Genomic DNA, 25284 nt, shown 5'->3' on the forward strand with positions numbered 1-25284 from the left:
ATTTCAACTGAATTATACATATTTTGGCCATAAAAATGATATAAATTATAAATTTATATAAAACCATTACAAGAACACTTAAGTTTGTTTTTTCATTTTTCGAATTTGGAATTCAATTTCATTTTATTAATACTTATATTGGTCATAAATGATGCTAAATATATATTAATATAAAACCTTTGGCCATTACAAGAACACTAAGTGTTTGTTAGCTGATGGTATGCGGATCTTGGTTTTACTTCCGCATATCTCATTACTCGAAGTAGTTCTATACATTAGCTATGACCAACAGACACACATACATAATTACTTTATGCCCTCAACAGTGCAAAACCATACCCTTGACTGTCTCCATTGTCCACGAATTTTCCGTTGAAAGTGTTCAGAAAACTCCTAAATGTCATAACTGTATATTAATTAACCTCATTTTTAAATACTGCTTTACATCAAGCATACAAGCGGCTGAATCCGAATCGTTGAAACATTGTCTCTTTATACTCTAAAATTGACATACAAACATTTATATTAATGATTAAGTTAAATGTTTCATACTAATCTTTAAAGTCGGATTCAATATAAACTGTTCCATTTTTTAAATATAACCCCCATTTGTCTCAAGCGGAATGATTGATTTTCAGGAAATATATCTATATATGCGCAGTCATTGTCTATAGAAAACAACAACAAGATTTTGACTTAAGACACAAGACATTGTATCAGCCTCAGAAACAGACAATTTTGGAGGCTCTTTTAAGGTCCTCCATATTGTTAAAACTTGCATTTCAAATGAAAAGTGTAAGTCACGAGAACCAATGGTAAATATTTTTAAAAACAAACAAAACACGTATTGCACATCAGATGAGACGTTAAAATAACTTGGTTCTTAGGTATGTTAAACATACAACAGTTTTCAGAGCACAATGTGTTATTGTGACGCTATCTCGATGCGAACCAACCCTACCAGCCTGATGTCGCTTTACCTGTCAACGATATGACATGCGCCCCTCACTTCTGAATTAATTACCGGTACTTAAAGAGAACTACCAAATGCAGCCGTCCATGAACTGAAAGAATAAGAAGAAAAGTTAGCAAGACAGGAGACGACGACGGACTTGTTTTAATGTGAAACCTTTTCGGATTGATACCAAAATTTTCTGGAGAGAAGTTATGTGCTCGACGTTCTCCATTCTTGTTCTTTCCATCTGTGTTGGTGAGTGGAGAGCCTTCATTCTCGATTCTTTGAGATAGGAAACGAAAATGACTTTTATTTTTAAACTTTGGACCTTTTTATGCCATTTACACGCTAGTAAACGTCTGTTTGTTTGGATTGAAAAAAGAAACATAAGTAGTGTATGATGGTTTCAATATAATTTGATTTAATGAAAAACTTTGTGTAAACATATTTAACTGGATGTGTATTTTTGTATAAAAATGATTTTTTAATGTATGTTGCAATAGTTTCATGTTCAGTCCTTTGTATGTGTATGTGTATGTGTATGTGTGACAATTGTAAGTATTTAAAATTAAAGACTCTTTTAAGTTGTAATATCAGTTCGGCTTTAAAACATTGTTGTACCTTTTTCAAATCGGTTGTGATATCTGGCAATGGAAAATTTCATAAGATACAATAAATGAAACCTAACCAAAATATGAGCATATATGACACTGAGTGCTATTTTTGAACTAACTCGTAAACGTCACTGTCGGAACGTCCGAAGTTATTTGTCCTTGCCTAAACAGGACATATTAACGTGACGAAAATGACATTATCCTCATACCATTCGTTCACGTACACTTATTCACGTCGATCTGTGCTGAGGTTGTTGCAAATTAAGTACGGATTATGATATAAAAAGTGACGTTTTTATTGAAAACGCGCAATATAGTCCGCAAACGCTTTGCTCAAAAAAGATAAACAGTGATAGAAAATTAGATGGCTTACTTATTGTTAAAACAATAGAATAGTTTCTACTAAGAAAAAAAATCAATGTGTAGGAGGTAGACTTAACACCTGATTGCAACCTTCACAATGTATATTTTAGTTTTAATTGCATAATTTCTTTTATTTAAGTTTTATATACATAATTTATTTATTCAACATCCAATTTTATGTTACTTTTATTCGAACCGTTCTGATGTCCAATTGTATGCGTAAGTTGCTTCAATGCCGTTATTACATTAATTTACCATTTCATTTGTCATTTCTGACAGACGTTAAGAGGTAATGCACGATCTAGGAAATAACAGTTTAAATATAAACGTTTAAGTTTATGCAAAAAAAACTGCATTTAACAGACACTAGAAACAAAGAAAACACAACCTTATAATTTTTTTATAAAACTCCGAACCTCTGACAAAATGTGATACAAAATTAAAATTGCAAAATGCCTTATTTTGAGGCTGGAGGTACAATAAGTTATGTGAACGTGCATACTTAATAGAATATAATGTTAAAAAATGTCACCCGGTCCCGTGTGAAATAAACGATGTGTGGAACACCTCTACCCTTGGGAATCCTAGACATGCGCAAAGCATTTGACTAAGTAAAGCATTTTTTTGTGTAATAAGTAATTATTGGTGTATGTTTATAACACAATTTTAGGTTGCATTTTTTAACTTTTAAACACAAAGCTATCTGCACTTAATCATGTATCAAAGGGATCCTTTCTGGCTGCATTTTCATGCGCAACTGTTTTCCACAAGGTGCTGTGAGCTGTGATATGCTCACTTTTATTCAATGATTTTAATCAAAATTTCATGAAAAATTGTGGAGAAAGTATGTAAATAAGGACAGTAGAGTAGAGTGAGGAAAAATAGAATGGAGGTGAGTCCAGTCGAGTAAGTAATAAAAAAGAAAAGAGCTTATTATACTGACATGTTTTACATGACACAATACATTGAAATCAAAAATATTTTTGACAAACGAACAGTCGGCCCTATAAGTATAAGTCACATATAAGTTCAAAGTGAATGATAAATTTCATTATACAACTGATCACTTTTAACAAGATAAAAAAACAAAATATTAATATGACAAATAAAAACTTTTAATAAATTTTCCAATGAAATTAACTCTTAATATGATGCCTTTACATATGCCTCTAAGTCTAACAAAAATAAATAAAAAATACATTTAATGCCCGATTTTTATAATGTGTCGCAAATCAGTGTAACCTTTTGTTGTTATTTTTTATAACCAATGGGAATCGAAAAAGTATATTTAAAAGTCGCTATTTTATAAGACTAACATAGTGGCCAAAAACATTGATAAAAATTAAAACACAACACCAAAATTATTGCAAGTAGTACAAACGATGCAAATCATTTACAATGAATAATAGTAACGCGATTGAAATCTTGGAGCATGTAAAAGTTGCGTTGTTCATGTATCAGATGAATTTCATTTTTTTTAATTTTCCACATTTGAATTAACTGTTTTAATATAGTTTGCAGAAAAAAACATAGAGGCTTATTAATCTTTACACCTTAACTTCCATTCATTCAATCAACGGCCTTTCGTCAATTGCTAATACTTTCCGATGATCGCAACAGCCTCGGATATGTTTGGATCACGAATCATCGCGTATTGATATAAATAGCGTACATTTGTTTTTTTTGTGTCCGCAGGCCGAAAGCAGTTAAGCAACATGTTTAAACGTGTCAAATTATCATTTGTTAAATGTAAAAATATTTTATTTTGGGGCTTTTTGCCCGTTATCTAAAATGTGCAAACTGGTCGGTACGTTCAATCTATAGCATGCATTAAAAGGAATTCATGTAAGGTTTTCTTAAATGAAATTAATTATTTTATTTACAATTTTGAAAAATAATAATGAAGTATTGGTGTAAATATCAGTAATGAATTGCGTGATTGATGATATTATCGAGGATATGAACGCAGTCGTGCTGGTTAAAGTAAGCGCAAAGTCTTTCGGACTCCACACTCTTTAACCAGCCCAACTGCATTCATACCCCGATAAGTACATCAATCACGCAATTTAATCCTTTAATACTACTTCTCTTTTATTTCAATAGTCAACGTCTCTGTCAACCTTAACATTTCTAAAGTCTCATTTTGTGTTTATTATACCATTTATCGTTCCACTCAAAGCAATATTCATTAACTTGTTTTGTTTCTGCCTTGACGTATAGACTTTTAATCCTTTCGAACTTATAAAAAAATGAAATGCCTGGTACGCATTTGACGCCATCAAAATAAAATAAAAATATACCAGTTTTTATTAATAAATCACCTTCCTTTGACCGATTACGTTTTGTATTGGACTTAATATTAATAATAATCATAATGATGTCATTAGAAGTGGTGCCGTTAATATGATGCAGAAAACTATTCCCCAATTTATACCCTTGTCGTCAATCAGTGTAAGGATATGTGGCTACGGACACTGATTGATCTGAAAGGTTAGCCGTAGTCATTGCAACAACAACAGTTTGTGTGTTTGATGAACAATGAATGCTAATAGAAAACTATATATTGCACGTGCCTCTGATAATAAATGACATTTCAACAAAATAATATCTCTCAGTACCACTGTCATTTATTATTAAATCAGAATAACTCAGTTAAATTCACATTAAGAACTTGAGTCAAAACTCCATCAAAATCACAAGGTACTGTAATTATATTATAGACATCGACGCTTTTGTTTTCATGGAGCTCACAGCAAAACATCTATAAAGTCATCGTTTAAAAAAACGGACCATGGATATTTTAAAATGATTTAATGGATATATGTAAACGATTTGTTTATTTATACACGCCCCTGCAAATGCTCTTGCCTTTTATTTCGTTTCGAAAGGCCACTTGCATTATGTTTCACGTGTTTGCTTGTTGTTCTTTTTTAGCTTACTACACTAGCGCGCAAATGCATTTATTGGTAAAATTGTGTTTTTACTCCATTTATTTACTTTATTCGTATTTTCCATAACCAATTACTGCGTTAAAGTATATCTTATATATTTAAAGAAGGAAAAATAACGATCTTGAGTTGAGTTGAGTTAAAATGAGTTGAGCTCTTGTGAACTCATTACTACAGTCGCTCCCTTGGAATAAATTCGTCTAAACATTGTGATACGTGCTCTATCCAAATATTAAAGGCCTAATTTAAGGAATGTTTGGCATGACAATCCCGTGCTGTGCATCTCTTGCTTATTGCACTGATGTCACGGTAGGGGCCAATTTCCGGTTGATTTGTTTATTGGCTCAGGGCCATTGTTTGTTTGCTTATTTTTTGGTGGGGGTGGGGGTCACTTACAGAAGGATAAACTAGGCCTTTGATAACAACCAATTTAGCTGTTTGACTTACAAATTAAGATATTTTTAGAGTAAAGAGATCAGTCAAATACCTTGTTTCAAAGTTAATCTATCATCACTACTCGAAAGTGCGGTTGTATGATATGTTGTTGATTAATTCCGGTCTAAGCAACGGGGCAATGTCTGAGCACGATCTATATACATCCGCCACAATACAAATGTTTTAAAAAGCTCATAAATAATTCAAAGACACGTTGACAGAAAGTCATGTTAAACCTTGTAAATAACGTCGATATTCTTCATTAGCCGTGATAATGACGTTGTCAGACTAACAAGCGCGTTAAATAACAGCCATCATCCTTCAAAATCAGCACGTTTTTGATCTTGTTAGATAACAATTAGTTTGTTTTTCCATGTAAAGGTCACATGCTAAGCGATCCTTTGAACTGCCTATTAGTCATAAATCATCTGGTGAGTGATCTTAGTTTGCTTTTTAATATGAATTGGGAAAATGACATTTCTTGAAAAATAATAAGCAGAAAAAAATATGATTGAACCGATTTTTTATTCCAAGAGAGCATCGGTATATTTCCATTACAATCAGAATAAGTAGATATGACAGGCTCGCCTATTTATTCTTCATTTAGTGTAAGAGAAAACATGGGTATGGATCAAAGTGTCGTCACTGATTCATTTAACACTAGATCCCAATATCACAAAGTCAAAGCACTGCTTAAAGCTGGCATCAGTTAAATAGGTTAAATGTCTTTTTTAAAGATGTATGACAATGTTTTGGGACAACAACCGACACGTAAAGGGTATCACTAGATCTTAGTGTATTTCTTTGATAAGAATGAGACAATAAAAACACAGAAAAAGACAGAAATGCATGCGATAGAAATTTTATTGAAAAAGTTGCAACTGTTTTCCGGAGATTTTCAATTGAAGAATGTAAAACATAATGGGTTTAAACAATGCTTTACTCAGATAGTCCGTAACTGCTCAGCCATTTTTTTGTATTGGCTCTGTTTTCAAATTGGCCATATTGTCATAGACATTGTCATTGCGATTGACAGATGCACACATATTCGGTCTAATATGATTTAGTTATTTAGATATTACACATCACGAAAACAACATATTGAAAAGATGTTTTGAAGTAAGTAATTTTAGTTTTCAGCATATTTTCGATGGCTAGCTTCTTCTTACTCGTAGAAGATAACTATATAATAATTTTGATTTATTGATATTTTTTATATTGATGCTTACAGTTTTTGCTCGATCTGATAAGTGGTATTCTTTGCTTCTTGTTGACTCCGGGGCTAACTATTTCAAATGAATTTGTCTATTTTTCAGCATTGACGGTCGACTATGCCGGAGGCATGACCACGGGTGAGACATAATTTAAGGGTGAAGGTAACAGGGTACTGTCCAAACAAACAAAGGAAAACTTCACGTATGGTATACTATTCCATCGTCAATCGTTTGACATTAAACGGAGTGTCACTGTTAAAAGGCTGACCTATTTATTTTCTAATTTGAGAAATACACATTCCCTACACGTAGTAAATTATTTGATATAATTATGAATCTGAGCATCTTTGAGCTAGATATCGGACCAACAACACCTGCGCTGCCTCATTTGTAAAGAGTCTCATTTGCGTAAATGATTCATAACTTTTTATATTTTCCCATTCATTTTACTTCCCATGAACAACGAAATAAGACTTGAGTTTTTTTATTTGTTTCGGATATTTGGTTTTCCATTTTATTATTTACACGGCAACATCTGTTCACGGTCTTCACGTACAGAATGTACTTTTGTTATAAGATAATCCATGTTAATTTCAAAAACCAATGCAGCTGTAACATCTAATTCAAGATAAGTATTATTCTCTCTCAACACAAGTCTTATTGAGTTACATAAATAAATAATTTTACCTAAAAAAGCATTGATTTTCTTGACATTCGAATCCATTTATTTCGCATTGGTCAAGATTTTAAACCAATCAAACATCGTAGTTTTAGTATTGGTATTGGGCTTTTTTCTTCGATTCCGGTATTCATTGCCCGTGAAGTATGTACTTAAAATCGGGCATGCAATTTTTCTTTTCCGTTGTAAATGCCGTTGCTTCTTTGCAATAGTCATAACCTGTCTTACCAAGGCCAATTAACGGTTTGTCTTTGTATCAAAAATATTTTATGCCATTTATAACAATGACAAGAGGAAATCCAAGTTTAGATTTAAAACAACAGTCTACTGTCTACAGATGTTGTAAGATTTAAACAAGGTTGCATATAAAAGACAAAATTGTCAGTAAATAAAATAAATAACATTCCACAATCTTCAGAAAATGCGGTTAAAGGATGAACTGTTAAAAGGATGATACAAAAACTGTACTTCTGAATTTGTGAAGTTTTCCATTGTTCATCAGCGTTTTCATCCATGCACACATTTCATTTCAAATGATAGATTGTATTTTTCCAGATATCACTTTTGCTAATGCTTTATTTCTAAAAACAATTATATTATAAGTCAAGAATGATATGAGTAAAACGCTGGCTGTATTTGGACTTTGACAGAGTGGTGGTTTATTAATTTAAAACGCATGCACCGTATCTTAGGTTATAACTGGTGGTGGTGTCATATAATACCGTGTAGCTTTGTATGTGTTTTTTTTTCCAATGTATTTTAACATTTGGATCACATATGTTGGCTGATTTGTGCCATTTCGTATTTTCATCTTACCACATGGCGTATTTCCTCCCCGCCAAATGTCGTACTTTCGAATTTTTGCCCTGACATTTGGCGTTAATTCGCCTGCGACATGGCGTTTTTTCTCCCTGCTACTTGGCGTAGTGTTGTACTTTCGAATTCTTGCCCTGCCTTTTTGCGTATTTTCGCCCGCGACATGGCGTTTTTTCTCACTGCTACTTGGCGTAGTGTCGTACTTTCTAATTCTTACCCTGCCATTTTGCGTGTTTGTTTTTGCCCGTGACATGGCGTATTTTTTCCCTGCTACTTGAATATTTACCCTGCCATTTGGTGTATTTTTCCGCGACATGGTGTATTTCTACCTCGCCACATGGCGTATTGTCGTTCTTTCGAATTTTCGCATGCCATTTGGCGTAATTTCGCCCGCGACATGGTGGATTTTTTCCCCGCGGCATGGCGTACTGTCGTACTGTAGAATTTTAGTCCTGCCATTTGACATATATTCAACCCGCCACATGGCGTATGTTTTCCCGCCATTTGGCGTATTTTCGTGTATTCGAAATGTCAAAAATAAGAAAAGGCAGAAATCAGAACCCATTTATTTTAACTTTTAGGCTCGTTTCAATACGAATCTAAGTTGTAACTTCACAAATCGTAAGTGAACAGAAATGAAACAGATGACAACCCATTATTTCATTACGTTTTCTCAACTTACTCAACAAAGGTCAGTTTCATAAAAAATGTATCACAATTACCAAGAATTTTACACTTGGGGTGTTTTTGTTGATACCAAACTAGTTTCAGTTTTGGTATCAAGTGTTTCGACGGTTTGGAAACCTAATTCGAAAGTTTTGCTTGAAGTAACAAACAAATGGTGTTTTTGTACAGTTTCAACAACATTGTGGGGCCTTTGCATGTAGCAAATATTTCTGAATGTCTTCAAAACAATGATACCGCAGATGGTGTCTAACTGTTTTAACTAAATTATGTTTCAACACACGTGTTGTATCATTGTCCGCCATGTTGTTGTTTTTCCTAATCATTTAGTTTTTTGATGGAACGAAACGACGGAACTGCCTTCGAAGTGGGTTTTGATAGTTTCAAAAACCTATTTCGGTGTTCCGACATCAAACAATAAAACTAGTTTTCATTTTAATTGAAACTTTTACAACAAAATCACAGTTCGTGCAACCGATATAAAACCAAAAGTAGTATATTACCAAATAAACGCACTAAGAGTATTTCACTTTACATCTCAGATCTTGAATGAAACGTGTCCCTGTTGTTCATTTCTATATAAAGATCATAGAAGTACTGTATATTTTTCGTTTAAACAATTAAATTCAAAGTAAATTTAAATGTTTATACTTTAAACATTTAAATTTACTTTGAATTTAATTGTTTTTTTGACAATGCTTTGTAATCATGGCGTTCAAGCGTTTTTATAATTCTTAAATTTTAGGTGAAATGCTATTACATTTACCAAAAAGAAATGTTTGTTACTAAATAGCATTCATCAAGTATAAAACAATTTTTTATATAGATTTCAAAGGACTTGATATGTTGTCATTCAACTTCTTTTATTTACTAATATACACATTGCTTTTATATGAATATATAACATGTATAACCTTTCGAAAAAAATCACCAATGATTTACTGTTGCTTCCTTTACAAAAAATATTGGATGAGCGCGACGTCATTTGACAAAAAAAAACTTTCAACTATCAGGTGTTCCTTTTCACAGACGTGAAACGCCAATTTTTTTTATATTGTATTGCATGTAAGTATAATGATTGAATCGTTTTTTTTTGCGCGTTCATAGTATTGATGGGCAGGGAGGGTCAAAAATCTAATCCGCGTATTCCTTAAATAACTCTTTACCATGTAACATGAAAAAAGCATTTTAGTTTAATTGCATTTGCATCTGAATCATTAACACTACCGTTGTATGCGAATATGCCTTGACCAATATGTTTAGTTCAAATAGCCAATACACAAGCAGCATAACAAAACTGTTGGCGCTTTATTGAAAATACGTATGCTATATCTTGATGATATCTACAACAGTTTGAGTTTGAATCAAAATTCACATGGTACATGGCAAAACGTTAATGTTTTGAAAAAAAAATACTCATATTCATCATGATCAATACCATTGAGTTTAAATACAAATAATCATGTAACGTGGCCAATATCTTTGAGATTTGATACAAATTCACATAAAACATGGCCAAAATCTTTCAGTTCGAATACAAATTCACATGTAACATGGTCAATATCTTTGAGTTCGAATACAAATTCACATGTAACATGGTCAATATCTTTGAGTTCGAATACAAATTCACATGTAACATGGCCAATATCTTTGAGTTCGAATACAAATTCACACGTAACATGGTCAATATCTTTGAGTTCGAATACAAATTCACACGTAACATTGCCAATATCTTTGAGTTTGAAAACAAATTCACACGTAACATGGCCAATATCTTTGAGTTTGAAAACAAATTCACACGTAACATGGCCAATATCTTTGAGTTTGAAAACAAATTCACACGTAACATTGCCAATATCTTTGAGTTTGAAAACAAATCCACACGTAACATTGCCAATATCTTTGAGTTTGAAAACAAATTCACACGTAACATGGCCAATATCTTTGAGTTTGAATACAAATTCACACGTAACATTGCCAATATATTTGAGTTTGAAAACAAATTCACACGTTACATTGCCAATATCTTTGAGTCTTTAATACAAATTCACACGTAACATTGCCAATATCTTTGAGTTTGAAAACAAATTCACACGTAACATTGCCAATATCTTTGAGTTTGAATACAAATTCACACGTAACATTGCCAATATCTTTGAGTTTGAATACAAATTCACACGTAACATTGCCAATATCTTTGAGTTTGAAAACAAATTCACACGTAACATTGCCAATATCTTTGAGTTTGAATACAAATTCACACGTAACATTGCCAATATCTTTGAGTTTGATTAAACTATTCATATTTATCACTAACAATATCATTGAGTTGAAATGTAAATAAACATGGTCAACATAGTTGAATTTAAATAGCCTGACCAATATTCTTGAGCGCTTATTTTATGACCAATGCCTTCAAGTATAATCAAATTGTTCACCTGTAGCATGACATATACCTTGAGTTTAGATGCACTTTCAAATGTACGTAACATTGCCACATATATCTTTAGTATACACTGTTCTTATATTAATCAGTTACAATGCGGTCATAATATCTAATTGGCTTATTTTAGAATATCTCTAAGATATTTATCTTGACGACATTGAAGCATTGTAGTCTCTAAGCAATATATGGCTGACATTCCAAAGTTATACTATCAATATATACAACTATATAATGCGTAAAAGACCTCAATAAGTAGCAAATTATTGTGTTTGCGCGCAAAAGGTCCGCCAGTTGGAGGCGCGGGCACTACGGGTGGTATGGCAATGACAACAGCTGCCGGTGCAGCCGCCGAAGCCGCGGAGCCACTGGAGATGGAGGAAGTATTTACCACAACGGCTTCAACAACCACGACGACGAAGAAGCCGCCCTGTAAAGGCAGGGGCAAAGGCAGGGGCCGCTGCAAGGGGCGGCGAAGGGGACGTCCAAAGAACCTCAAACCAAAACCGGGATCTGTGAAGCCGAAACCAAAACCAACACCTGTGACGCAAGGTAGGTTACAATAAGTGAATGGATTCTAAGAAAGTGTTTGTGTAGTTTAAAATTTGTTTGAACACAACCTCATTTTATCAAAAATAATGCATGAGGATAAGCGTATCAAAAGGAAATTCGGCGTTAATGTTTAAACTCTAAAACATTGCATATATCATATGCAAATATGTGTATTCTTTGTTTAAAGTCATAATGAAATAAATGGCGTACGTCTTATTTTAACAGCACCTACACCAGCACCCACCCCAGCGCCAACTCCCGCGCCCACTGCCGCCCCTACCCAGGCGCCTACCTACGCACCAGGTATTAAATTATGTTCAACTATGGTGTACAATAAGGGTCAAACACTCATAAGTTGGAATTCTCTTTACATGTAGAATTAACAATAGCTTTGAGTTGAAATGGAAATGAAAACGAACGCATTATGGTTACATTGCACCTTAATGCCGATATTTAGAAATAAATCGTGTCAATCTTTATTTTCTCTCGAAACGTCATACTTTGGTAACATATTTAACGCCAGCCATGAAGTACCAGCAGTGACACAGATATGCAGTTGTGTTCATAAGTTTCACAATGGTGTAGTTTCCATGTCATATTCTTTTAACACTTGCGCAACATGCAAGTCACATTAGTTCCACAGCGGCGCTACTACTATATGTTATATAATGATGCCCTCGGCTGCAACCTAGTGAACTCATGTTTGCTGGCCGTTCCAAGATGGTGACCTCAATGTTTATTGATATATATATATATATATATATATATATATATATATATATATATATATATATATATATATATATAGATGCAACTATGGTCTCCCTGTATTGTTAATACGCTGTGTGTCTGTTAGGCCTTATCATTACCCTTCAAACAGGGTCTTTGTTAAATCATTGGCTTCTATGTTGTTTTTCTTATGTCTTCCCTTCGACATATTGCTTTTAGCATGGTTGTCTGCATGTTCGTCGGTCAGTCTGTCTATCTGTCCGCCCGTCACAGAATCTTTTGCCGCGCGAATCTCAATAAGTATAATAGCCAGAGTGATTAAACCGAACAGGGTGTTAAGCAACATGTGAAGATGTCCAACCGGGGTTTGTTTGTTTGCATTCAGTTAGAGCAGAGTTACGGCCCTTGACTGAGTACAAACAGCCTAAAGAGCATGCATGTTGCATGTTGTCGCACGTGTCTCCAAAAATGCATTAGCAAGAGTCACAAGATTTATGTTAAAGGACTGTGAACAAGCATGTAAAGTTATGAACATATTGCTGTATGTGTTGCTTTGCATAATAAGTACAGATAAATGGCACATGACTTAGTTGAAAATATAGCTTATAGAGCACGCAATCAGTCACATATCTCCGGTATTTGAGCTACTGACATGTTAGTTTACAGGAATGTTTATCAGCATTTGGTGTGTACCTGGGGTTCTGTTTGTTGCAAGTCCCAGAAACAACAGAGTTATGAGCCTTGTCTTCGTTGAAATTGTCATAAATTGGTGTGAATTTTGTTTCGTGTGGATCTCCGCAACGTATTTAAGCTACAACCATGAACTTTAAGACTAGCGTTATTCGGCACATAAAGTTGTGTGCACCTGGTGTTTTGTTTGAGGGGAAGCCCAAATACAGCAGAGTCATGGGCCTCTCAAAGTCAAAATTTAAAAAAAGTTGTGTGAATTTTGTGATGTGCTTTAATTGTTGAAATCATTTCAATTATGTGTTCTGATGAAATCATTTTTATTATTTATGTTTTGGTATATGTAGTTTAAAATACATCATGTGTTTGTACACTAATAGCATATGGTAGTAGGTTCATACAATCATTCTGCAAACACATATATAAGACAAATAATTTCACGTCGAAAACCAACCTCTAGATGAATTATTGAATTTATGGTACCATTGTCCCTATTTCACACATTGTTCTTCACCATCTGTTTCAACTCACAGATATCTTATTAATCGGTTCAGCACGTTTGTCACAAAAGTATTCATTTCAACTAATGTAAAATCAAGTATGTATTATAAATTTATACAATATGAGCAATGTTGTATTTTTCATTTAATTAAAGGAAATCGAAATAAATATAGAAAGTGCTATAAATAACTTATTCACTGACATATTGATGAAGCGACGTCTGACGAATATTGAACATTTAACTATTGCAGGCATAATACTCATTTTACAACATTGTCAACTTACAATGCCTGCTTGTTCGTTTTCGACGGAAGTCCCGAGGCGGCATTTTGACTTCGCGATTTAAATCTCATGAATTCATTATGCTTACTTCACGAAATCACAATTTCACAATTGCAACTTAACGATTTCACGATATCAACTCAATCATTCACGGAGTTGAAATCGTGAAGATGAAATCGTGACAGCTGAAAATCTTAAATTAATGAAGTTAAAACACCTAAAGAATGGTTCAAACGCACACATGCAAGAACACTTAACGTTTAGCAACACCTGCCTATGAATTACAATCGGCATTGACATAATATCTCAAAACAAGATTATAGGATAAGTTTGCATTATCCCAACTGTACTGACAGCTTCTCTTATTTCTCATGTGATGCTCTACTTCTACTTTGATAATAACATAACGGCATATACGTGCTAGCTAATCTATACATTTACGCATTGTACATTGTTGCATTTTGTCCTTCGCTGCAAAAATGCAAAAACACAGAATGGCAAAAATCGTCCACCATAAACATATGTTGGTATGCATTTAGTAATGCTTATTATTTGAGTGCATGTACTAGTAAAAAAAACTTGTGTTTAAACACGATCACCTCACCGCATTGTATTTGTTTGTGAATGAAAAATAATCTTCTACACATGATATTTCACATACTTATGTCATGGCTGAACCGCTTTGACAATAGACGTACAAAAATATGCTTGATTTTGTTTTACCTACCAATCCGCAAAAATGATGATTGTGTATGCACTTGTCATTCATTGTTTTTTTCTGAGTTATTTGGCATGAATGGGGCATGAAATAAAAACCATACATGTGATACGCTTAATACTCCTTTGTGGTGTATATATCGAAGGGTGGTGCAAAATGGTTCTAAGTGACATTAAATAAAGAAGCAGATAGAATCTTTTCGCTGTCACCCCTCGATATACTGTTCAAGATTTAGACATGCACCGTCCTTGAACGTATATTTATAAACGTCGCCGTAAACATATCAACAAAAGAATTAAAGGGCAGTATTTCTGTTCGGCCATGTACTCTTACTGAAATATGGAGTATAAGCACACTGTATGTACGTCTGTTCAATTGGTATGAATGTCAGCTTCTATTTTGTGATTGTTTGCAATGGGTTTCGGTATGTATGCACATGTATAATTCAGTCGCTTTGTGTATCAGTCTATTTACACGTGTGTTCCCATTGCATGTATTTATATACCCATTTGTGTATAGGAAGATGAAAACTACCATGAGATCAGTTAAGGCTATCTGAATCGCTCAAGAAGGCTGACGTCAGAGAGTTCGTTTCCCGCCTGTAGTGTGTGCGCTTAACAAAATAAAACAATTTCATTACCTGAGCGACTGTTAGTAGGAATTGAACATGGAATATGCTGTGGAAATCCTCAGATTTATGCAAATGCAATAAGTCGTGCAGCATAATAAACCTTAAAACTAAGGTTGAAATTCAAATTTACGAAATGGTAATCCAAATTCTTGGAACAATTAGATATACTAGTAATCTTCATAAACAATATATTAATATTTTGCGGTAAATATTATTAAAGTCTAAAATGTCAAAAATTAAGACATGATACATAACCTTACTGATTACTTACACAAAAAACAAGCCTATTTATTCATTCCTGATATCAAACAATTTTAAAAATCTAAACATTCTAAATTATTGTTTTCATACCTTAGTTAATTCACGTGATTTAGTTTAAGAATGATCTTGAATTGTGAATATAGACTTAGTATTATTTTACCTTAAACAATCTCAGTGCAGTTAAAACAAGCTCATCGTTATCATTATTAATCAAACAAATCACTCTTTGTATTTTAAACAAGCTCTTTGTTCTATAAGATCGCAAACAAAGCGCTCTGTGCATTGCTCGATGTAGTTTAGATAAGGTCTTCGTTTCTAGTTGCTATATATTTTTAAACACCCGATTCAACTAAAACAGCTTGCTTTCCTCAAAAACAATAAAGCATTCAAAATAATGTATGCTTGTACATAATGTGACAAGAAACGTGTTTTTCATTTGTATGAGAAAACACAGTGTTATATAAATATGATAGATAATACATACAAACACCCAAGCATCATTGCATTTGGCTCATGATGTTCGTGTTATTGAAAATATTAGAGTAATACTTCAGCAAGTCTTATTTATTTCTTACCTTCTTGTATACCTCTTATTACAACAACTACGGTATTAGATATGACAGTAATTTAGCCATATATGTACACCGTAAATACTCTTTAATATGGACAATTGTTTCAGATATCAATTAAACAAATATCAAGTATCTCTTCTCTCAACTACAGCGCCAGTTTACAACCAACCGGCAGCACACGCGGGCGGAGTCGGAACTGTAGGAGCAGCAGGTGGGGCCCATGGAGGAATGGTTGGTCCTAGTGTGCACGTGGTCCCCCAGATGAACCCCTACCCCAACAATGTTGTTACCCCAACCCCCACAACCAAACGACCTAACCAGTACCTGTACGAACCCCACTCCTGCCCCAAGATGGACGTAGCCACATGGGAAAACGAGGTCGTCATTTATGACAATAAAAACTGTGCAATGTAAGTATATGATCTACTTCGTGTCCATTGATATTCTTTATTTAGGACAAAAGTGTTTATTATTTAAGCTTGCTATGAAAAGTTTTATTTTGTTATCACTTACAATTACGTTCAACAGTTGTGAAGTTTGGGGGCTTATGTCAGGTATAACCAGTATCGATGGAGATCACGCCATCATGTAATTTACAGGAAAAGTTTTCAATATTTATAACATTCCAAGACGTTGCCTTAACCTGAATGTTTTGTTTTAAAAATGAATGAATTTAGGTGCTCCGAAGTATTTAAAATATCACAACCATATAAAAACAAAACAAACATGCCTATTCTTGAAAAATCGGACGCTTTGTAACCGTTATTTTATGGATTTTGGAACGAAATTGATAATGACAATGAAATCGTTTTTCTCAAAGGTTTGATTTAAATGTTACAATTTATATGACAAGGGATTCTTTATACGACCAACGACCGGAAATTTTACAAGCTTTTAAAATCGCAAAGTTAACCAAATTAATTTTATCTTAGACAGGTAGTGAACTTAAACGCCATTGTTGGTGTATTTTTAGATACGTTTTTTTCATTAAACTGTTTTATGTGCCAAATTAATCTAGCATAAGCACCAGTTTGTTTCAATATACTACTAACAGATAGATTCCCTTGACATGTCGTGTCATATTCTTACCGAAAAGGTGTATATCAAACATTCTTTGGGACAAATTACGTGCATAACGAACGTTATAAAGCGTTAAACAGACAATTTTATTGCAAACGAATATACAAAGACTAGATGGATAGTGTAACTCTGTCTGTTATACTTTACGAATATGCAATTCAATGCCTAAAATACAAACGTTTTAAACTTGTTTGACAAGTTAATTGCAAACAAAAAGTGAACATAGCAAGTACTTTGCTGACCCTACATTTTCTTTCCTGGTAATTGAATATCTGTCAAATGCATTCAAATTCATGACAAGAAAACCATTGATGCAAAGGGCGCCGTGAACGTGCTTGTAGTACAACAGGATATGAAACATCACATATTACAATGATCTTGTTAAGTGAATGACATAAATAAATCCCCCCGGATTTGTTTTAATAAAATACACTTCCAAAATAAGTTGTGTGATTATTTTGAACTGTTATTAGAAAATGCTGATAGCGAGCTTTAAAGTGCTACTGATAGAATTGACATACGTGAACTTTATTTTCTTTAATGGAGAAAACAGTTTGAAATTGGTAATAGGTAATAACGTTTTTAACAACACACAGTTATAAATACTTCATTAAGTTTGCATTAAATATTTGTTCACTACTGGATGTTGTACGTTGTATACAAACATTTTTTACCATTGCATAAACTGTCAAGCTGGGACTATAGATTTCATCATAGTATAGAAAAATTATATTGAAAATACATATTTTCAGATCGATTTGCAGAGTTCGACTTATGACAATTTAAGGTCTAAGTCGTGTGTGCAATATTTAATAAAACATACATGTATGCAATATTGCAATTATAATATATTAGAGATTTAAAAAAAAGTTTATCAATTTTACATAGATCGATTCTGACGAATGCATAAAACTAGTTTCAACGAGTATATTTCAGTCAGTCTTTATCCATCAATGCTTACTTGTTAAACTAGTGTCAGTAGGGAAAGGAAGTACATAGTTGGTGTTTGCATTTTTGTGTGGGCCAATTACAATCGAGGGTTTTTCAAATTTTGTGTGCATTATTTTAACGTAGATCGATTCTGCGAATCCACCAACAAACATCAAATAAGTAAACGTTCAATTTTGGCGATCTATAGAGAAAAGAGCGAGCGTACCTCGGCCCGCCCGGTCCATTTTCTCTAGATTGTTAAAGTTGAGCCCTAACATAATAGCTCTACCTTGCTATAATAAAATTTAAAGACAGTGGAGATACAATAATAAGGGTATATATCTACATAGGCAATTATCTTGATTTCAAACAGTTTCCTACTTCTATCATTACCCATTTTGAAGTTAACATCCACACATTAAAACGCACACGGAGGTTTAAAAAAAACATTCAGCGTATTTCTGCTCTGTGTCATGCGCCAATACATATCCAAATATATTCCCTAAAATTGTTCCTAGTCGCTGCTTATTTTAGAACATGGTTTATCCTAAAATTAACAGGGACTTGGACGGAAATCATCATGTAAATTTACAAAGAGTGCGAAAAAACAAACAATCCAAAAAGCACATTAAGTAATCATATCCATTATAAAAATATGACTGCAGCAATATTTTAAAATGACAGTAAAGCCATGAATTACAATTACATAATAACCCCTCCTAACGTGGTCAGAAAAATATTATCGTGTCATGAGGCGCGCCCACATCATTGTAGTTCATCAAGTAAGCAACAAAGGTGCGAACTGATTGGTTGTAGTCTCATCGTATGGTAGTGACGCAATGCTGACGTCATTCATTTGCTTCCTTATTGAAAAGTTTATTCTGATGTTTACAAACATGTCCAGCTTACTATCAATATTTTCAAACATACAAATATGTAAATGGTAAATGGTGTTGCGTCATTTATGTTGGAGGCGTGATATATAAGTATATAATAACATTAATATTAATACAAGCATAGAATGCAAAATAATAAGTGATATTTGAGAGTGTATTTATAACCCGTATTATAATATATTACACAGGAATGTTGATTGCAGAGTTTCATTCTTTATTTTCCTCAATCAAATAGGTTGCTATTTTGTGTAGTTCGTGTTTTCGTAGTATTTTGCAGATTTACAAATTTGACCATATTTGGTCTTCTCTGATTTTTAACCTGAATTTAAAGTGTGTACGGCAGTGTCGGCTGCCATTTTTTGAACTTCAAACATTTAATAAATATATATCAGATATATTTATACACAAATATGTTCAACATTAAAAAAAGGAAAATGATTAAAACGTCAAACGTGTTTACTGTTTGGTGTACGGCGCCCTTGGTTTTAATAGCCCTTCATAAAACATTGTTTTGACTCTAATTGTTTGTAATTCGCATGCTGTTTAACAGTATTCACACCACATTTGAGACAGTTTTTAAGTATATTTATTATCAATGTCTCCAACAATCTAATAATTTATTCAGTACTTCCAACGACTGTGGTACATTTTAAATGCCCGGATACGGTGTTGTATAAACTTGATTTGATTTAAAGTAATTTATCTTGGACTTCATAAATAGGTAATGCTGACAAGACGATATTAACGACCTACCTAATTTGTTTTCGCAGTTTTTTCGTATTTTTCCATTAAAAATGATTACTTGCAGTAGGTATGTCTACGTAGTAGAATTCATTGCTTATGCGTGATTGGCTAGTTGATGTTAGCACGTTATATTATCAAGTTAGGTATATAGCTTAACTATTCCAACTCTTTTGGGTAAGCCTTCGTAGCACAGTGGATACAACAATGGACTGCATTTTTTTCAAATTATGATAGCAAAGAATAAAACATTTTATTATATAATTGTTCTGAGATTCGTAAAAAACTTTTTTTGGTGCCAATCTGGTGTACAGTCCCTTTAAGATGCACAGCATATTCGCTGCATAATGAATATATCTATTCTGTATAAATTCAGGATGGTCGAAATAGGAAACCCTTCGCCTATATGTTACGTAATTATTGTTCTTATCGTGGACAAATGACCGTCTATTTTTGCTAAGCTCATTATCACTCAAGATCGAATCTGATGTTAGAGATCAGAGTTGCAGTATTTGGAACTGCTGGGCAATTTTTATCGAAAACAACTTCGGATGTATTTGGACGGTTTACCGAAAAGCGGTCCGCTTAAGTCCGCTGCAAGTAGATCGCGTAGTAATTTTATTTAGCAGTAAACTTTATGACTTAACTCTTGGGAATCTTAATTCATCTTAAACCATCCAAATACATCCGAGGTTGTTTTTGAAAAGAAATGGCCGAGGAGTTCCGAATGCACGTAAACTGTTATTGCAATTGTTATATATCGAAAACATATAACGACATTAGTTCATGCTGGTGACGTCATTTGTGATAGATGTTCTACATCATAAATTTAAAAATCTCTTCCAAATATGGATACTGTAATTTGATTTAACTACCATTTTACCTTTTATTTCAGAATTATTCGAATGAACCCAAAACTAAGGTAAGATGATTTATATACTTATGATACATCTTTAATACCGATTTGTGGCTAATGAAACAATGGAAACTGCAGAAACAAGCCTTAACAGTGACCGAGATACCCTATAAATGCACAAAGATCGAGGCCAAACTCACTCAACAAACCCTCAGTAAACAATATGTACAGTTTTTAACGGGCGCTCTTACTCACGCTTGCCCCAATAAGCAACGCGTCTTCCGTTGTAGTGTCAATGAGTGGAAATGGACGTAAACAGTTTTCATTTTTAGAAGTTTATAAGATGAACTGAAAAAAAAATCGAGGAATGTAGTTCCACACAATATTGACTATGTGTTGTGTAAAATGTAAAAGTTCTGAACAAAAAACCCAGATCTGATCGTCTAGAACTTGCATTATTAGTGCTTGATGTTGACAACGTAAACTTCTGGATGTTCATGAAAAGAGGTATCGTTATTTTAGGTTATAGCAATTTATATAGTTCTAGCTTTTTATTGACACAAGGCTGCCTCCTTACAAATTCAATTTGAGCACCACAACCAATGCTGTGACACAACGACGTTCATTTCGAGCCTATGGCTTCATGTTAAGCAAATTATGTTCTAATATCAAGGAGGCAGCCTTTTGTCAAACATAGCTATTCAGAAGAGTCAAGGATGTGCTCTATTGGTAATAATTCGGTTGAAATAGAAGAACACGTGTTGTTTTAGTGTCATGTATACCAGGCCTTAAGACAATAACTATTTTCCGAAGCAAATTAATAAGATACATTTAAATCTATTACTGCTGAGAAAACCTGCTGTGATATCCAAAATCTTAAATATGATACGATATATATGTGAAAAGAGAATTGATGATAGAAAGTTCTACTAACTTTAAGATATTAAAGAAGTTATAAGATATAAACATTCTATGTCATTCTTAAACCTTTATTTATGAAAACCCTGAAAAATGTAGTGGTTACATGTAGTAGTACAAATACCTATTTTAAACTTTATGTTCACAAAAACATGAATTTCCTGAATTTTACCTAGAATAATGATTGTATAAATTTAAAAAAAGTTATTTATATAATATTAGTACACTTATATTAAATAAAAACTAATACTTTTGAAAGGAAATGACAGTTAAATGTATTTTGTGATTTTATACATTGTATATATGACATATACTACATTTAAGAGTTTAATTATACTTTGTATAATTTATAAAAGTCTCCTATAACTCAATTTGAGTGGCAATACTATTTATTACCGTTTTAATATTGGAAATGATGTATGTATGTATTTGTGAGACTGTTATAAAATATGCCGAAAAGCTTGAAGGGAGAAGCTTAAACCTTAGAAAAGATTACACTCTTGAAAACCAGATATTTGCGTTATCAACATCAAGCACCAGCAAGTTCTGCAAGGTCTAGACGATCAGATTTTGATTTTTGTTCAGAACGTTTACCTTTATCACAACCCATTGTAAATCCTACGTGGGAAAACATTCACGATTCTTTTTTTCATTTTTCCCTTATCATTCTCTATTATTGAAAATTAAGAAACAACACTCAATGTTTACTTCCATTTCCACTCATTGGTTTTACAAAAGAAGACGCGTTGGAGCATTTTCAACGAAGAAACAAAACACATGGCTCCAATGAATGGATTGACCGCCATGCAATGTTATGTTATAAAATGGTTTAAAATCAATATATTCAAGTTTATGACATTTATTTATGGCGAAATTTTGATATCAAAAACATGCAAAAAGATTGCATTCTAAATATATCAATGCAACAATTGAAGTTCATTAGCATAATTTATATCAAGGGTCAAACGCAAGCAAATATATTCATGAATGAATGAATAAAATACCATATTTGCAACCATAATTCTTCTTTTTAAATTTACAGCATTGGTTCGGAAATCATTAACGAATACTTTTAGTAGACAGAGTGGATAATGTCAAATTTTAACATTTGCAATTAGCATATTGACAGGCGGCTTCCTTATATCATTGTCTTTTGACATAAAGCATGCCTTCATCACGTTGTCAACCCGCTCAATGTCAATGTGATATAGCTGTAAATTAACATCTGCTTAAATTAAACGATTTTTTATCAATAAGAATTAATTAAAAATTAATAAAGTATCCATCATTTTATACAGGTGTTACTAACATGATGAAATGGCACTCGATGCATTTGACATACTTGTTACAGGATTTCCTTGTCGCGTAATTGTGCAATGAATTAAACAGCATAAAGGTCATGTCGAAGTTATACGGAGTGGCGGATCCGTGGTCTAGTGGTAACATACATGACTGTCAATCCACGTGTCACAGGTTCGCATTCCCCGCTGCACCACTTATACAATTACTTATCGTCTTCCGGGAGGGACGTGAAATGTGGGTCCCGTGTGGCAGTGCTATACACTGGTTCACGTTAAAGAACAAGGGTGGCTGTAACCAGGGTGACATTCTGTCTGTGCAGTATGCTCCAAAAACAATTTTATCGGAGCACTCACCGAATGGGCATTGCCCGAATGCGAGTATAAATAAACTTAGACACCACCAACATAATTGCTTATTGCATAACTTGTTAGAACTTAATATAGTAAAATTTGTTCATCCTCTGATTTATTTAGATTTAATTTCGAACTTGTAACAATATAAGCATATGTGTTGTTGACGATGAACAATGTACAAGTCGCAATAAACTGTCTGTATGTCCTTTATAAACTGTGGTTTCATTACATTTTTCCCACCCATAGGTTATTCATGCGTACAGTCTGTCTTAATTGTTTGCGACGTGTTGTAGGTATTGGCCCTGGGCTGGTCCCTGTAGTTTCCATTGTATTATTATAACGACATACTATTTCCATGCATTGCCATGACCACACGGACATTTCTAATCTGTAATTATGCATGTGATAGTTTATCAACGAAGTCCCGGTAACATGTGTTAATGAATGTTTAAATTAAATAAGATTTAACTGCGTCTGTCATATGAACTCAACCGATCTGAAAAGCCGATTGTCTCTAATGTCATATGCTTTTTACGCGTTGTGTTATGTGTTATGTGTTGTTTTACAGCATTTAATGTTTCATTTTTTATATTATTATATTTTACAGACGACCCACGGTAACATTCCAAGCTCCTTACTGGTGATTCCAGGGACTGAGGCAGCAGGGCGGGGACACTTCGCCTGCTTTTGAACACTCTAGATAGCGCAGAGTCAGTATATGAGATGTACAAACTCATTCATCGGTCCCATGGAAATCCCCAATATTCACATCAAAAACAAGAACTTAAACATTGTAGTGTACACGCATGCACGCTTGTGTCACATGATGATGACGTCAATATTATCGTAGTTAAAAATAAACTGACTCACGTGCTATCTGCGCGAAAGATATTGTTATTATATTGTATCGTATTTATGTGTCGCTCGCAAGCATCGGCTGTTAGCGCTTTTAGTAATAAATGTACGTGGACAAGCTTGTATTTGCTATTCTATCCAAAAGACCTGAAACAGAAGGACAACTTAGTATCTGGTTTAATACAACTATCATGAATATTTATTTATAACTCCGCAAGTTTGAAAATAGTTTTATTGGAAACAAAAAAGGCTTACTTGGTAATATTCTAGAAAAGCATTTCGTAAACATATTTCTGACCTTGTTTTGATAATAAATATCTATTTGAATAGTAGTTAATTTTCATTTACACCATAACTGAAAAATGAGCTATTTCCCCTTATTTATAGTCAACGTTCTTAAAACCTTCGCCACTTTCTGTATCTAAACAGGACATGACATCCTGAGCATAGCTACAAAATTATACGTCATCAAACCGGGTGTTACGTCACAGTTTAAAAGAGGCCAATTTCGTTAAGAGTTTATCGTTTTGATTCTTACTGGATATCATCTCAATATTCTAACTTATGATGGAGATTTAAAGGCTCGGAGTAATATTTTGTTTTAAATCATTCTGCGTACTACAGTTCTGCAATGATTGTAGTTTGCTGTATTCTGCTCATCATCAGCGCATGTGAAACAGGTAATTTATTGTTACTTATTGTAAGAAAAAGGCATGTCACAAACCAATCTGACACTTGTCATCATATAATACACAATTTTATTAAACTTACCGAAGGCTCGCTCACACACAAATTTTCTGACCACGTTGAATAAAATTGTGTAATATATAACGACTCGTGACATATTATTTATCATCGAGAAAGAACATTAATTATGTAGTATGTGTGGGCAAGCTAAAGTCAAACAAAAATACATCAAAATATGAGCAATACAATGAACTGGATTTGATCGAGGTTATACATTGACAGCAATGGTCAAGGCAGACAAGAAAAGACATTTATTATGTGATTTAGGTTCCAGCCAGCGACACAATTAACATTTAAACTGACGAATGTATAAAACATGTATACACATTAAGTACAGTTTTTTTGCAACAAACAATTAGCACATATATAAACATATATGGGTCATTCTATTATTTTTTAAAAACATCTAGGCAAGTAGGAATACGTTATGTATAATAGAAGATGTACCCAAATCCACAGTTTTAAGTTTTTACTAACATGCCCCGTGCAGACAGTATATTCAACAACGAGAAAATGGCAACT

The 25284-nt window shown here is 33.4% G+C and overlaps 1 protein-coding gene across 1 annotated transcript; it reads left to right on the top strand.

Annotated features, from left to right (window-relative positions):
• Positions 1 to 1020: 1020 nt before the first annotated feature.
• LOC128233411 (uncharacterized) lies at positions 1021 to 24133 on the top strand. Its single transcript, XM_052947077.1, has 7 exons — positions 1021 to 1210; positions 6632 to 6667; positions 11437 to 11703; positions 11929 to 12006; positions 16236 to 16494; positions 20627 to 20653; positions 23768 to 24133. The coding sequence occupies exons 1-7, from the start codon at positions 1168 to 1170 to the stop codon at positions 23802 to 23804; spliced, it is 747 nt and encodes a 248-aa protein (XP_052803037.1). The 5' UTR covers positions 1021 to 1167; the 3' UTR covers positions 23805 to 24133.
• Positions 24134 to 25284: the final 1151 nt, after the last annotated feature.

This window comes from Mya arenaria, chromosome 5, assembly GCF_026914265.1.
Source record: "Mya arenaria isolate MELC-2E11 chromosome 5, ASM2691426v1".
In the NCBI taxonomy this organism is placed as follows: Eukaryota; Metazoa; Mollusca; class Bivalvia; order Myida; family Myidae; genus Mya; species Mya arenaria.